This window comes from Sarcophilus harrisii, chromosome 6, assembly GCF_902635505.1.
Source record: "Sarcophilus harrisii chromosome 6, mSarHar1.11, whole genome shotgun sequence".
Classification (NCBI taxonomy): Eukaryota; Metazoa; Chordata; class Mammalia; order Dasyuromorphia; family Dasyuridae; genus Sarcophilus; species Sarcophilus harrisii.
The window spans coordinates 253,220,394-253,237,605 of NC_045431.1; the positions used below are offsets into that span (position 1 = coordinate 253,220,394).

General features: G+C 33.3%; 1 protein-coding gene across 1 annotated transcript; it reads right to left on the minus strand.

Annotated features, from left to right (window-relative positions):
• Nucleotides 1–6,719: 6,719 nt before the first annotated feature.
• On the minus strand, nt 6,720–14,444 carry LOC100927965 (olfactory receptor 4C11-like). The gene is made up of 3 exons (XM_012552638.2): nt 13,984–14,444; nt 13,757–13,874; nt 6,720–8,014 (listed from the first exon to the last, which is right to left on the minus strand). The coding sequence occupies exon 3, from the start codon at nt 7,976–7,978 to the stop codon at nt 7,055–7,057; it is 924 nt and encodes a 307-aa protein (XP_012408092.1). The 5' UTR covers nt 7,979–8,014; nt 13,757–13,874; nt 13,984–14,444; the 3' UTR covers nt 6,720–7,054.
• Between the last annotated feature and the right edge of the window lie 2,768 nt (nt 14,445–17,212).

The window sequence follows — 17,212 nt, forward strand, 5'->3', positions numbered from 1 at the left end:
ACTTAATAAAAGCCAAACTGAATTATACATTTCTTTTCAAATTCCTTCCATCACCAAATCTGCAGGGATGCTTTTCTAGTATTTCTAGTATCACCTGCAAGTATATTTAAAATGGATGAAATAAAACATGAGGAACCTCGGACATGTCCTTCCCCAAGGAAATATTAGCAATTAGAGCTATCCCACATCCAACTAGATTGGTTTGGGAGATGGTGAATTTTGCTTTACTTAGCATCTTCAAGAAAAGTCTAAATGATCTACTCTCAGTTATTGTACATAGGGCATTGGGTTTTAAAATGTGGCATATGGACTCTAGGGGTTTGGGAAACTCCTTCAGGGGAGTCACAAATTTAGAAAAATAAAATACTTCTTCCTTTTGCAACTGCTTACTGTGTGAGGTCAAATACTTCAACCACAAAAATATGTCCCTGTGGGTTGGATAAAGAAGTAGATAGAATTTAATTTCTTCTATTAATATAGCCATTAATTAGATTGGGGCGAGGAAGCAATATTAAATTTTCACTATTTTTTGTTTTATTTTATTTTTTGCAAAATATAATTTTCATTTAAAATATTTATGCTAACATGCAGTAGATTTATTATTTTATATTCAAATGAATTAATAAATGTTTTAAGTTATCAGTTTAAATCTGCAGTGCCATAATATTGATAGGTATAACCTGCATAAACAAAAATTCTTTAGGGATTTTAATACATTTTATGACAGAAAAAGATCCCTGAGATCCAAAAGTTTAAGAACTATTAGTTATGGGATTTAGCTCAGCTTTGGTTGAACTAGATGACCTATGCGGTTCTGTGTAAGACTGTAATATTATCAATCCATTAATGAATCAATCAATGAGCAATTATTAAACACTAGGCATATGGCAGACACTGTTCTAAGCACTAAAAATAGAAAAAGAGGTAAAAGAGAGTTCCTGCCTTCGAAGAGTTTACAATATAACATAACAAATAGTACTTTTCTATTTAGGAAAAAGCATTGCCTAAAATAAGTTCGTTTTTGTTCTTCCTTATTTGATTCTTTATTCTGTTTTATTTTATTCTAATTATAAAGGTGGAGTCATGAATTTCATTCAATACATGCTGTTGGATGCCTAATAATAGCCACTAATATTTATGTTATGCATGAAGGTATGGAAAGCACTTTACATATATCATTTTACTAAATCTAAAATTTCTAGGAACTACTTGCTTTTATTTTTATATATATGTAGAAAGTAAGGCAGATAGAAATTAAGTTGTTTTACTCAGTGTCACACAGATCATGTCTGAATCTGCATTTGTTCTTAGGTCTTTTTGACTCCAGGTACTGTGCTCTATCAATTGAGTCACTTAGTGGAATATTGTATTGATAGTTCACATCTAAAACATAGTTGGAAATATACATTATATGTGTGTGTGTGTGTGTGTGTGTGTGTGTGTATGTGTGTGAAGAGAGAGAGAGATAAATAGAAAGTATCAATAAGAAAGATAGAGAAATGGGTGGACAGATAGATACATAGAATAAAAGATGATAAATATGATATTTATATGATGGAATGATAGATACATGATAGATATAAATATAGGATAGATATAAATATAGTGATACATATCAACCAAATATGTTTAGCTAAATCAACTAAAATTAACTCATACATTACTATTTAACAACATTTTATCATTTTTTAAAAAAAATTTTATTGTAAATGTGTTTTCAAATCCCCTCATTCATTCCCTTCCCTTTTCCCCTAAGAGTCAGAGTTGTCGTGCTGAATAACTGTATATTTCAGTGGAAAGAGTTTGACATTTTGAGCTAGAAGACCTATGTTCCAGTGCAAGTCCTGATACTTTGGAGAATTTGGATATTTTATATTTTTAGGTCTCAATTATTTTATCTGTAAAAGGAAGAAATTATATTCAACAATGTCTAGAGTATCTTTGGGTTTTACGTGTGTGATTCTTTGATCATACATTATATTAAGTAAATTTCTTTAGTTAAATGGGTCATTTATCAGTAGCGTTGAGGAAAGCAGTGATGTAACAATAACCAATTGGGAATCAAGTAATGGGAGGCAGGATATGAGGATTGAATGATGACCTATAGTAATTCAGCATCACTGGGATTAAGGGAGTATGAACAGAGAAGAGTTTATTAATTATTAAGTGAAAAGTTTAGAGATATTTTCAGTGTCACTTATACAAGAAATTATAGTGGAATTCTTTCAGAGCCTTGGGCAGTCTGTGAAGAAGCAAAAACTTGGAACATGAATATTGATATTCTTCTTTCCCCAAAGCAGTAAATAAGGTCAGAAATTTAATGTAATTATGTCTTCCCCTTTATGTTAGTGGTGAAAGCCTAATACAATGGAGTGTTTATCCTCTTCCTATAAAATACTGGAGACCAGGAAGATGTGCAGGAAAAAAGCAGAAAGGCATCTAGCTCTCCAATTTCTACTGTCATCAAAGACAATAGGAAAATGATAGAGATCAAGCAAAAGGGAACTGGGAAATATCACTTTTTGTACCACAAACTGATCTATAGGTAAGATGTATCAACTTTGGGGAGAAGTTAATTGTTTTTTTGGAACCTTTGTAATCAAGCAGGATTTGTTCCTGTGAAACTAACTCACTGCCATTTTATGTCTAGTGTTTTTTTTTTTTTTTTCCTGATTAGTCTTGTTTTATTCTTTTTAAAAGGAAGAAATATTCCATGGAGGCCTTCAGTGCCTGCCTATGTTTCAGATGATGTCTTTCTTACTCAAAAAATCCAGTAATATGACTTTCAAAGAAGATTTTATAGTAGGGTCCTAGGTGGCACAGTGAATGTCTTGGAGTCTGGAAGCCTTGGGTTTGAATCTTTTGACCGATACTTATAAGCTCTGTGGCCTTAGGTATGTTAAAAATAAAAACACAAAAGTACCCTCTGTTTGCCTTAGTCAATTCATTAGAAAAAAGGGAATGAGGAGGAGGAGGAGAATGGTAATGATAACACAATTTCTCATAGAGTTGCATGGATCACATATATCACAATAAAGGATTTGTAAATACAACACTTACATCTCTGGCTGTTTTATCATCACCATCATCATCACAATTAGCCTCCAAAACAGGTATTTCAAGAAGTTTACTCTGTGAATATAAAGAACAAGCCTATCTGCCAATTTAATAATTTCATATATGCAATTGGATCTTTCCTCACTTCAGGTGAATTTCAATGTATTGTTTTTTTTTTCTCCCAGAATAAATAGTAAGACCAATTCCAAAAATAGCTTTCTGTTCAATACTTGAAATTGTGTTTTTATAAATTTTGGACTAATTCAGTCCTTTAAAAAGTTAGAAAATGAAGATTCTTGTTCTTCAGCATACAGACTTTTTTGACATAAGACATATTTATGAGAATGGAATAATTAATTAAATAAATTATGAAAAAGTCGTATCAAGAACCATCTCCATTCCTTCTCTCATCACATGGCATTCTTCACAAGTTTATTTCTATGAAATAGACAGGACATTTCACAGCTTTCTTCCTATAAAACTTTTGGAATTAGGATTTATGAGATTTTTTGAGGAGAAATTTAATTAAATTAAATGGAACAGCATTGTGTTGATAAATGATTAAGTAGCTCTCTGGGAGAAATAAAAACGATATATACACCAGGCACTTTTAATTTTGAATTATAATGAAAAAGGGTTCATGGTTTACACATAAAGGTGATACTAGAAGCAAATTAGTAGAAATACAGATATTCTGCCACTAAGATCTGTGGAGAAAACAGGAATTTTGTAAGTAAAGAAGAACTAGAGAACATTTGAAATGTCAAATAAATATTTTTCACCGTATTAAATTTTAAAAAGTTTTTGTAACAACAAAACCAGTGCAGGCAAGATTAGTAGGGAAGCAGAAAACTTGGGGAAAATTTACATATATAATTTCTCATAAATGTCTCATATCTAAAACATATAGAGAATTGACTCAAATTTATAAGAATATAAACCATTATCAAATTGATAAATGGCCAGAGGATATGAACAAAACATTTTCAAATGAAAGAATTAAAGCCATTTCTAGTCTTATGAAAAAATGTTCTAAATCACTATTTATTAGAGAAATGGACATTAAGACATATCTGAGATACCACCACACACCTCTCAGATTGGCCAAGGTGACAGGAAAGGATAATTGTAAATGTTGGAGGGAATGTGGGGAAACTGGGACACTAATATATTGTTGGTAGAGTTGTGAACTGATGCAAACATTCTAGAGAGCAAAGTGGAACTATGCCCAAAAGGGCTATCAAACTGTGCATACCCTTTAATCCAGCAGTGTCTTTATTGGACCAATGTCCCAAAGAGATCAGAAAAAAGGAAAAGAACCCACACGTGTAAAAAGTTTGCAGCTCCCCTTTTCGTAGTGGCAAGGACCTGGAAACTGAGTGGATGACAATCAGGGAATGGCTGAATATGTTATGGTTTATGAATGTAATGGAATATTATTGTTTGATAAATGAGTAGCACAATGATTTCAAAAAGGCATCGAGAACCTTACATGAACTGATGATAAGTGAAGTGAGTAGAACAAAGAGAACGTTGTAAACAGTAGCAATAAGATTATATGATGATCAACTGTTGATGGACTTTGTTCTTTCCAATAATGAGTGATTCAAGTAAATTCTAATAGACTTGTGATGCAAGAGCCATCTGCATCCAGAGAGAGGAGTATTGGGACTGAATGTGGAACACAACATACTTTTTTTTTTAACCAATGTTGTTGTTGTTTGCCTGCTTTTTTATTCTTTCACATTTTCCCCTTTTGATTTGATTTTTACTGTTCAGTATGATGGGAAATATATTTAGAAGAATTGCACGTGTTTAGCCTATATTGGATTATGTGCTGTCTAGGGGAGGAGGGAGAGAGAGGAAGGGAGAAAAATTTGGAACACATGATTTTGCAAGGGTGAATGTTGAGAACTATCTTCTCAAGTATTTTGAAAAAAAAACTTATTATAAAAAAGAGAAAAAATGTGATCTGAAATATAGATATTTTCCATGATTTTATTTAGTCTAGACAACCAAAAATGAATTAAGATGTGATTTATGGTATTTGCAGATTTCTGAGGCTTACAAGCTCATACTGAAACTTTAATAATAAATTATCAACAGCTTGCTTGAGCTATGTTTAATAAATTATTAATGGAAATAGGATAAATCTGGTATCCCCAAAATAATGAAAAACATTAAGAGAATACTCTTGTTTAAGAACCATAGTTTTAAATATTCAAATAATCTTAGGGAATATGTATCCCAATCACCTCATTTATTTATTCTCAATAATCTAATGCTATCGTGAAACTATTTATGCATTTTTACACAGAAATATTCAGTGAAATTCAGGTTTTCCATATGCTTAGTTCATATAACCTCAGCGTACCCCTATATTTGATCCCCTTCACTCTCATCTTCCCAGTAAACTCTTTTATATAAAAAAATACACTTCTAAACATACACAGAATCACATAAATATACAAATACACATACACATCTATGGGCATAGCCCATATTTGTTATTTGTTATTTGCTCAATTAGGTTGCTTAGGTAGTGTAATGCATTGAGGCTTGAGTTGATGCACTGAGGTCCCAAGTACGTGAGGCTAAATAGTAATTGGACTATATTAATATATATGCTTGGATAAAGAATGGCCCCCGCCCACTCTCTGTGTAAGTCCTGATGTGTTGTATAGGAAATGATGATTTTGGTGGGTGGAGGCAGGGAGACAGGAAGAGAGGCTGGGAGAGATTGTGCCTGGGTTCTATGCTCGTAGCTGCTGGTCGTGTGGCTTCTGGTCTAGCTAGCTTCTTGACTCAGCTGCACACATTGCTATTGCCCATTCTCTTCCATTTCTGATCTTTCTTCACTGAGAATAAAGACTGACGATTTTCCCCTAACCTGAATTCCTGACTCCAGCTGATTTTAAAATACGCGGTCTTCACAAGGTAGACCTAAAGTAACCCTCCATTCATTTATGATAAGCAAGTGCTAAAATTCTGTTTGGAGGTACATTTTCAGGGAGTTTGAAAAGGTTTGAGATGGGAGTTCCCTCCTGAACTTAGTATCTCCCGAAAATCAAATCTTCTTATAAATGCTGAGGCTTATAGAAAAATCATAATTATAGCACTTAAAAAGAAATTCAGGAAGGCTAAGAAACAAGGTTTTATAATCTTAGAGTAGGAAGATAGAGGTTAAAGTAATTCCTCCAATATATACAGATCATGTGACTTCCTATTTTCTTATTGGTATAAAGAAAAATTTTTGACTTGATGATCTTGAAGTTCCCAGCTCCAAAATGTTGATACTATGAACATGAACCAACCAAAGAACATTTCAAATTGTGATAAGTCCATAAACCATGCCATATAGAGTAGCATGCAATTATAAGCATTAAAGAAGATAACACATGTGATGTTCATGTTTGTTTTTTATTTGGTTGTTTTAGTGAATAATACAGTGTTCTGTACCATTTATCTCTGAAGAAGACAAACTCGTTTTGCTTGGTTCAGAGAGCAATCTCTATTTATATTATAAAAAAAATGACTCTAAAGAGTCAAAAACTGTTTTATTAGCAATTAGGTAAATCAAGGATTACCCAAGGATACTTTGAAATGAGAAAAAATTGGCATCACACAACAGTAAAAGAAATGTATATTTTTGTCATAAGTCTCATAAAAATAGAGGGAGGGAAGGAGAGAGAGATAGAGAGAAAGAGAGAAAGAGAGAGAGAATATGAATATGAATTCTAGAGGACTTTAATATCCAATTATTCCTTCTGATACCTCATATCACTACCTGACCCTGAAATAATGATCAAACCTGACAAATTGTCTTCCAGCTTCTGGGAAGATCTGGATATAAAGTCACTGAGATAAAGTTGCATGCATTTCTCCCTGAATATCAAAATTACCCTCAAGCCTGCCCAGCCAAGTAGATGCAAATCTTTTATCTCAAAAAAGAACTGACTTAAGACTTTCATATATTGGTTGCTAGGTGGTCACTCATCTAAGTTCCTCTAATGTTCTTCCATAACTTCTTCATGGCATCTTTTACATCCTTGTTTCTCAGAGTATATATCAAAGGGTTGAGTAAGGGAGTACCAATTGTGTAAAATACAGATACTAACTTGTCCACGGGGAAAGTGGTTGGAGGCCGAGTGTATATGAATATGCACGGTACAAAGAAAATAATGACTACAATGATGTGGGAGGTACAGGTAGACAAGGCTTTGCGCTTTCCTTCTGAGCTCTGATTTCTCAGAGAGTATAGAATAACAATATAGGATATCATTAGCAACACAAAGCTTACCATACATATAACTCCACTATTGGAGATGATAAGGATATTTACTACAAATGTGTCTGTACAGGCCAGTCTCAGTAAGGGTTGCAAGTCACAGAAATAATGGTCAATCAAATTGGGGCCACAAAAGGGCAAACTTAAAGCAAGAAAGATTTGGGCTGTGGAGTGAATACATGAGCCCACCCAAGCCAAGAACACCAATATGACACAGACTCTACGACTTATGATATTTGAATAATGCAGAGGTTTGCAGATGGCCACATAGCGATCATATGCCATGAGGACAAGGAGAAAAATCTCCATGCAGCCAAAAAAATGGGCTGCAAATACCTGGGTCATGCAATCATTGAAAGAGATGGTCTGATTCTTAGAGACACTGTCTATTATAAGCCTGGGGGCTGTGGTAGTAGAGAAGCAGGCATCTGCAAGAGACAAGTAAGACAGGAAGTAATACATAGGGGATCCAAGCGTGGGGCTGCTCTTGATGGTCACAACAATGAGAAGGTTCCCCAAAATAGTAAATAGGTAGAAAACTGAGAAAACAACAAATACAACTTTTCGCTTTTGTGGGTCCTGAGTCAGCCCAAGGAGGACAAATTCAGTCACGTTGTTCTGTATTTTCATCATTTTTGTGGATATAGGCAGGATCCAAGTGAAAATTACCTAAAAGGAAAAATTCAAAGAAAAGCATCATGAAAACAAACTCAAAGACTTTAACAGATTATTAATTATAAGGTGAGAAAAATATAATTGTATACATAATTGTAGTAAAGAGAGTAATGACCTTGAGGTAAGGAAGACATATGTTTAAGTATTCTGTGATGAATCATGAGACAAACATTAAAATTCTTGATTCACTAAAAAAAAAAAAATCTCTAATTGCATGGTACTGCATGCTATATTTGAAATCAAATGTAGTAAGTTCAAGAACTAACTAAATCATTTACTACTTTTGTAAGATTAGACAGATTAATTTACTTTTATGTGCCTTAGTTCATTCACATGCAAAGCAAGAGGATTACAATCAATAATTTCTTTGATTCCTTCCTTTAATTTCTAAGCATCATAAACGACTTTATTCTTCCCGATCTATATCTTGCCACTGGACCCAGATGGCTCTAGAGGAGAGAATGAGTTACTTTGTACAACCCTCTCTCACTTAAATCCAATTCACTCACAAAATATAGCATTACTTTCCTTATGTCATATTGTTCTTCTAGAGTGAAGAACAAACAATAAATTTCTAAATGTATAAAACATTATGAACTTATACACAATTTGTTAATATGCATTGTTGCATTGTTTAATTAGTCTCCATACAGGTAGTTGATTATACTGTTGAAAATACATATAATTATGAAAAGGAAAATGTTCAAGACAAAGTAGGAAGCTATCTCTGACCTCATAGAGTTTATGTTATAGACAGGAAATCTAACACATTCACAATTAAGAAAAAAATATATACATAAGATAATACAAAATATTTTAGAGGTAAAAACAAAAAGAACTGAGAGATTTTTAACAAAAGAGTTTTAACAAAAACATTGGAGAACATGTAAAGTCACACAATAGGAAATTATTCCTTGATTTCAATATTTATGTTGATGTATTTATCTATAATCTTCAACAGCTTAACTGTTTTGGGTTCAAAAGGAAGACAATCATAGTCTATTATATTCTACACTATACATTCCATGTATTTTGTACACAAAATTCTAAATTTTTTCCAGCAATCAAGGTCATTGTATGTTTATATGAATTTATGATGTTAACACAGAACACATCTTCGTGAACATACATGTACACAAAGTTCCTTATATCTTCTAATTATGACATGCCAGAGAAAGAATATAAAAATGGGCATCCCACTGAGCTGATCTATCTGATTTGTATTTAAAGAACAAACTGACAAAAAGTGAAGTTACTTATGTAAGACATAGATGTAGTAAGTTTCCAAAACAAGATTCGAACTCTGATTTTCGTAATTTTAAATCCAGTATTTTATCTACTATTTCACTTAGCTGCCTGAAAATGTCCAGCATTATTTAATATTCAGAAGTACCAGTCAACGAATGACTGGATGTGTTTTCTGTGTATGTGCATGCTAACAATGAAACATGTTTGCCATCAAAATGGATTTTAGCTACCTTCTCCTTATATACAGGTACATATGTCCTTATATGTTAATATTGTGAAAGGCAAGGGAGGGGGTGGCTTAGTTATCATAGGCACAAATCTCCATCAGCAAGATGTTTTTTTTAATTCTCAATGCTGATAAGCTGTAGCTGTATAATGAGGGGCAGATCACTTAATCTCTCAACACTCCCCAAAACTCTCTAAACTGATTCATCCACAAGCATAAATTTAAGATGCTTCTACAATAAAAGTTCTCTATACTAAAGCTTCTTAATCTGTGGTTCAAGACTCCAATAAGGGGCCTCATAACTGAACACAGCAGTTGTGAAATTATGATTTTTAATCAGTAAATATTTGATTTGTATAGCTATTTTATATCCCTATATATACCTAGTATCATGTACACATTTTTTTGGAGAAAAATTGATTGCAAGTGGAAACAGTTTAGAAGCCCCACTCTGTACAGAAATCACAAATCCGCATATCCAAATAAAAGCAAATTGGCATTTAACATACATTCTGCACTTCACTTCCCTCACCACCCCCTCCCCCCAGAAAAGTTTCACTCTGAATTATAATTACAGCTCTGGGTTCAGAATTTAGTTCTGTCCTTTACTACCTATTTGACCTTGTTACTTGATCTCTGCATGACTGAGTTTCCTCAAGGGAACATAACTGTCAAGCAAATAGACTTCAAAGACACTACCCCATTTTCCAAATCTACAATCCTAATTAATTATATTAATTTGATGTAATCTAAAAAAAAACAATTGTCATCAACCATTGTTTCATTTTTATTTCTTTAAAATATGAATTCAATCTTTTCTAGACAATTAAAAAAAGATTGAGTGAAAAGTTTTGTAGGGATTAATAGTACAGTGATATCATATTTTGAATTCAAAAGAGAAAGTAAAATAGAAAAAAAGGAGAAATGGAGACAGAGACAGAGAAACAGATAGAAAAAGAGACAGGAGAGAAAGACAGAGAGAAAGATGGAGACAGAGACAGGGATACATATATAGTGAAAGAGAGATAGAGAAAGAGGCAGAGAGATGGGGGGGAGAGGAAGAGAGAGAGAGAGGAAGGAAGGAAGGAAGGAAGGAAGGAAGGAAGGAAGGAAGGAAGGAAGGAAGGAAAGAGAAAGAGAAAGAAAAAAGAAAGAAAGAAAAAAAGGTCAGAATAGAAAGAAATAGGAGAGAGAGATAGCGGGACAAATATGTATTCTAAAAATAAGAATATGGCAAAAGAGGAGAAACAATTGTAGGGGAAAATCAGAGAGCTCACATTATGAAATAAGTGAGGGAGAAATGATAACAGATATAGTTTGTAAATGAAAAAATCTTCAGAATATCTTTTAATTTCAAATTGAAACTTAAGTATTTTTGACCCAAGGGATAAAAATCAGGCAACTACTTAAGTCCTAGATCCTTACTACTTTTTCCTGAACAAGCTAGAGATACTATAAGGTACTTAAGGAAAGGGGTAGATATAAAAGGAGCTAAGAAAATAAGAAAATTATGATACTTGAAATGGAGAGTTTGACTATTCATTTTCTACTACCTCCAACCTCCTAGTCACTGTCTTCTCATACAATTGATCAGCTACTTATAATTTCTTCTTCAGTCCAAGAAATATTATATTCCATTGAGAGAAGTCTTTTTGTCATCCTGGTTACAGTCTCAAAACAGTGGAGGAGGGCTAATTAGGGGACATGACTTTTTGGAGTGACTTACTTCTGTGATTAGTGTGGATTCCTCAGTTTCTATAAATCTCATTTTCCCCATTTGGAAAGCAGAAAATCTCACCAGATGATTTCAAGCATCCTTTCCAATAATAAATTTGTGATCCTGTAAACTCAGCTAGGGAACTTACATAGCTGTTGCAATAGTCTTCCTCTTTCCTTATCTTTCAGTGTCTACACGTCATTTTACTTTTTTCTCTTTCTTCTCACCCATTTTCAGAGTATTTCCTCTTCCTTTCTCCTTTCATTTACACACACAAACATACACACATATTCACACAGATGGAAGAGGGAGATACACCCCCCAAAAAAGACAGATATAGAAACACATGCATAATATATACATACATATACATTTTTCCACCATCCACTTTAGTGCTCTCCCTCCTCTCAACAAAATATAACTTTGTATATTATTTTTGTGTATTATATTTGTTAATTAAAATATGACATTCCTTGTTCTCCATTTTAAGGGAAACTGAATGGAAGTATTCTAGTTCTCACAAATAAAAATGGAAGATGGAAGTGTGTCTTCTTCTCTATGTCTTTTACTTTATTTAGTTTTCTGAGCATCTGTGATATTCTATAGATAAAATCTTCCTTTCTAGAGTTGTCTTAGAAACATCAAATATTAATTGAAAACCTATTAAATACAAAGAATTATTAAAATAGAAATGTCTGTAAACTAGTTTTTAGGTTATAAGAGAGGTAGGGACTGTCTTTGCTAAAGCAACTCTGCCTTTGTCAGTGAAGTCCTCTTAAAGATGAAATTGGAGATATAGAGAAAATGACATGAATCTGAGAGAAATCTCAGGGATTTATGAATCTGTTAAATGGTTTGAGAAGTTAATCAAGTTACTTAATCTAGCTGTGCCTCAATTGTCCCAATATATATGTAGGATAAAAATAATGATACCTCTGCTAACAACATAAATGCAATGCATATATATATATATACACACACATAAATGTGTACATACATATATGCATACACATGTGCTTATGTGTATGCATGTAAAATACACTTATGTTATGTGTTATATTACATTATTATGTGGTATATATATACATGTATGTTTATAAATACATAATATATATAGTTTGGTTTTATATATATATATGTATATATATATACATATACATTTCTATCTCTTATTATAATCAAAATTTTATATATCTATACTTATTTTTAAATTCATATCTATATTTATATGAATTTACACATACAAATATATTCATATATATGTTTGTATATTTCACATACATATATATGTGTGTGTCTAGATTATATAAATATTTATATATTTATATACACACAGAGGCTGTGATAACTAAAAGAGATAGAAGTATATACACAAAGTCAAAGTGACAGGTAGAGAGACAGGCAAATTTAGAGCAAAAGCGACAGGGATTTTATGCTGATGTAGAAACTCATCAAATTTATCTGAAAAGTCAGCAAACAATAGTCATTTAGAAAAATTAGCTGTAACTAATAAATTGTTCAAATCGTTGTTTCTACCATCTCTCTCCTTTCTCCTAATGCTTTATTGATCTTCACTGTCTATAAAATATAGATTTTGGTTTTGCATTTTTGACCTTTATCTTCCTTCCCATTATATCCTCTATATCTCCCTCTATGGAGACAATTTCTGCAAGCAACCATAGTCTCCCAGTGTTAATTTAACCTCTGAAATGATATAATAGAAAAATAGGGAATAAGTGGAATATAATCCAAATATAGAGTTCTAAATAGACAAATACTGAATATCCTGGGGGGAAAAAAGTGATCTGATCATAGTGAATAGGGGGGAAAAACCATTGAAGAAGAATAATTTCTATGGTTCTATAAAAATATTTCAAACTTTTTAAATCTCCTTAACTTAGGTACCCTCTGGCTGAACTGCAATGAAATGGGTTGTCCCTAAGTTTTTGTTTGGAGGTTATAACTTTAAGCTCCTTCCCTCTCCCATAAACATCTCAAAAGTTTAAAACATGAAAAGAAAGGGCAATAAAGAGAGAATAACCAATGCAGATATCATAAAAAAATAACAAATCTCTCTCTAGCTCCTTTAGGTTTTGAAGCAAGTCTAGGTTGCTGTGAAAATCATTTTAACTGGGAATACTGATAGATTAAATCAATTAAATCAGACTAAATTTGTCAGTAGAGAAAGTTTTCATTCCTGTGTGAACTGTATCTACAAGTCATTTCTCCCTCATCATCATATTTTCACATGGATTTGAAAATACACATGATATGTTTAAAGGCATATGGAAATATAAATATAATTATTACAACTAATAATATATATTATTAATAAATAGTAATAATAATTACTAATAGAGGATAGCTTTAAATCCCTCTTTTACTCACCTATAAAAAGGCAAGTATTTTATCCAACTGAACACTGAGGACAAAAGAATAATAACAGAATCACAATTTATCCAAAATTATTGATATGCATATCCAATCCAGAAATATGATAAAAAACAACAAGAAGAATATAATATAGTAGAATATGACTACTCACACTTTCCCCTTAGTCCTGATTGCTAGACAGTAGCGAAAAAAATCTGCCTAAACTTCTTCAGGGTCACAGATGGAATTCTGAACCAGATCTTTGGGTCCTGTAAGTGTTTACACAGACTCTGTTGGCAAAAAAGACAGATACATATTTATACTTTCAGGTACAGAATCGATACTACTTGGGGAAGCAGAACAAGTAGAGAAAAAAACTTCAAAAAGTTAAAAACTCACTCCTCCATGTTAGCAGAAAAACATCACTTCCAGTATATCCTCTTCCAGGTCTAAACTGCTTAGTGGACACATCATAATTTCTTCAGTGGCTTCAGCACCTGCTTGTTTTAATAAAGAGATCTAAAACAGCTCTCTTTAAATCTGGGATCACTGTCCAGTTATTATCCTAAGGCTACTTTCCAGAAAAGATGCTACAAAAGATTCTTATCCTTTCTAGGAAAGGAACTAAGACTATTTTCCTTTTCACATCTTAAAATTTCTCCAAGAACTAAAGGTTTTTTGCACTTCTAGGCAGGCCCTTAGTTCCCATCCCTCACTCTCCCCAGGCTCCTTATCCACACATATACTTAGAGCTAACTGTGTCTCTTCCAGTCAATCAAGCTTTTATAGTAATTGCATCAAAGTTCGGGAACTTGGGGAATGAACTTTCAGCCTCCAAGGGACTGAGGGACATCACGTACAGCAGGAAATAATTAACTTGCTTTTTCAACTTTAATCTATGCAAGAGTTAGCTTTACTTGGCTAAACTCATAAAGGAAACAAATTGGGTCTTCAGTGACACTTCTGTCCCCTCTCGGGCAGTTAGCACCCACCACATGAATGCTATTATCTGTGAGGTTATATACTGTATTCTGAAAGGCTTATTAGGTCCCTTTTAGCATACAGTTTCTTCAGAACAGGTCAAATCCATAAATTTTAGTGATATTATGAGTCAGGAACTGAACTAAGTGATGATTATGAAAAGTAAAAACAAACACAATGTAGCCTGCTCTCAAAACATCAATGGGAGAGAAAATATATATGTTTCCTTTATAAAAATTAGTTTTTAAATGTTTCAGTTTGAAGAAAGTGGTAGTAATTGTGCTCTCCACAATTCTCCCCTCACCCTGAACAATAAAGGCAAATGGCAATATGACTTCTTCCATAAGGAATGAAATTGTAAATTATGCATAATTTTTCCATTTTGATTAATTTTAACTATATTCCAAATACTATCATTATCAGGTAGTTTAAACTACAATGTGAGTGATGAAGATTCTTAATCTTACTGAAGTAGCACTTTCTCCTTCTTAAAATAATGTTATCATGCAAAAATAAGTTGCTATTGAATGAAGAGACAACTATGATAAAATGAAATCAGAACTGAATTTGGAGTCAGGACATAGTTTCAAATGCAGGCTGTAACTTTTTTCATGAGCTTGGATAAGAGGTTTATTCTCTTAGATTCTGAGTCCCCCTTTTCAAATAGATGAAAGATTTACAATCTATGACTGCCTTAAAAATTAAATAGTTTTTTCAAATAGTTGAAAGAACTATTTAATTTTTAAGGCAGTCATAGACTATAATTCATTATTCTTTTGAAAGATACATCGTGGGAGAGGGCTGATATTGAAGCCAAAAAAAAAAAAAAAAAACCTAATTTCAAGATCCTCTTCTAACACATCAGATATCTGCTCATGGGTAAAGCAATAAACTTTCACCATCCCTTTTTAGCTCCCTAGGGCTGGATTGCAGATTTTCATTTGCATAGTAGTGGGTAACAAATAGTTGTTGATTGATCATTAGGAATTTTAACACCAAAGAGTTACAAAAATCAAATCATGAATATTCACCTAAATTAAATAATCTAATCTTCTTAATAATAATCTCTTTGTGCAGTATGTGTATAAATTATTCTATATCCCTCAGCATAAACACAAACACACCAATACACATTCAGATTACTTTTTCAGCATATTTCTGAATTTGCCTGAATGTGTAGGAGGGATTATTTTATATTTAGGTGGTATTAAAATTAGAGAAGACAACTAAATATGTGAAGTCCCATCTCTTCAAAGGACATCCCCACTATGAGCTCCACTATGAGCCTCTGTCCTTAAACGTCAGAAATTTTTCATTTCCTCAAACCAAATTCTATTATCCATCTCAGATCTGATTTTGGTTGTCTTTTCTCAGTAGAATTCTGATCCCTCCCCTTCCTCTATTTTTTTTCTCTGCTAGAAGTAACCCAGGAATCCACTCCACTCTGACCCTTGTACTCATTACTTATAATTTTACAGTGACCCATTTGTGCTTATGGACATTGTCAAATCTTCCCAAGTTTCTTAATGGCTGGCTATCTTTCCTCCTTAATTGCAGTTCAGTTCCTAATCACAATATAGGCTTTATAGCTATTATGAAACTGAGCCCTCATTCTTTTGTTGTGTCTTCCATTTAGAATGTGAACTTCTTGAAAGCAGGGAATTTCTCATGTTACTAATTACAGTGTATTTGTATTATAATTTGCTATCTACAATCCTTAGTAGTGCGGGTGGCACATAGCACTTTTTTAATAGATTCTTTCTTATTCTGTTCATAAATTAGCCAATAACAAGAAAAATAGACCTCAGACTTTGTTTTAAGAATGGAAAGACTGTTACAGAGCAGTTAGCAAAGTTTATTTAAAACATATTTCAATATTTTTCTGATAATGTGTAATAATTTTTTTTATTTTTTTGAGTTCAAAATTCTCACCCTCACCCTCTCCCATTACACTTCATTGAGAAAACAAGCAATTTGAGGTAGACTATATGTGTGCAGTCATGCAAAACATTTCCATCTTAGTCATGTTGAGGAAGAAAACCTTAAAGAAGGAAGGAAGGAAATGGGGAAGGGAGGAAGGGAGGGAGGAATGGAGGAAGGAAGGAAGGGAGGAAGGAAGGAAGAAAAGAAGAGAGGAAAGGAAGAAGGGAGGGAGGTAGGGAGAGAAGAAAGAAGCATGGGAGGGAGAAAGGAAGGAAAGGAAGGAGGGAGAGAGGAAAGAAGGAAGGGAGGGAGGGGGAAAGGAGGCAGAGGGAGAAGGGGGTAGAGAAGGAATGAAGGAAGGAAAGAGAGGGAAGGAAGGAAGGGAAGAGAGAGAGGAAAAGAAGGGAGGGAGAAGGAATGTAATCAAGGTCTTTTTGGGGGGTCAGAGTTTAGCTTGTTAGGAAGAGGAACAGACAAAGATAAGACACACACACACACACACACACAGAGAGAGAGAGAGAGAGAGACAGAGAGAGAGAGAGACAGAGAGAGAGACAGAGAGAGAGACAGAGAGAGACAGACAGACGACAGGGAAAGAGAGAGGGAGAGGGGGGTAGGGAGGGCGGGAGGACAAGTTCACACACATAAATAACTCAACTATACCAAGAATGGTAACAAACTAATTTGACCAATAATCATCAAACAAAAAGTAGACTTATTGAGC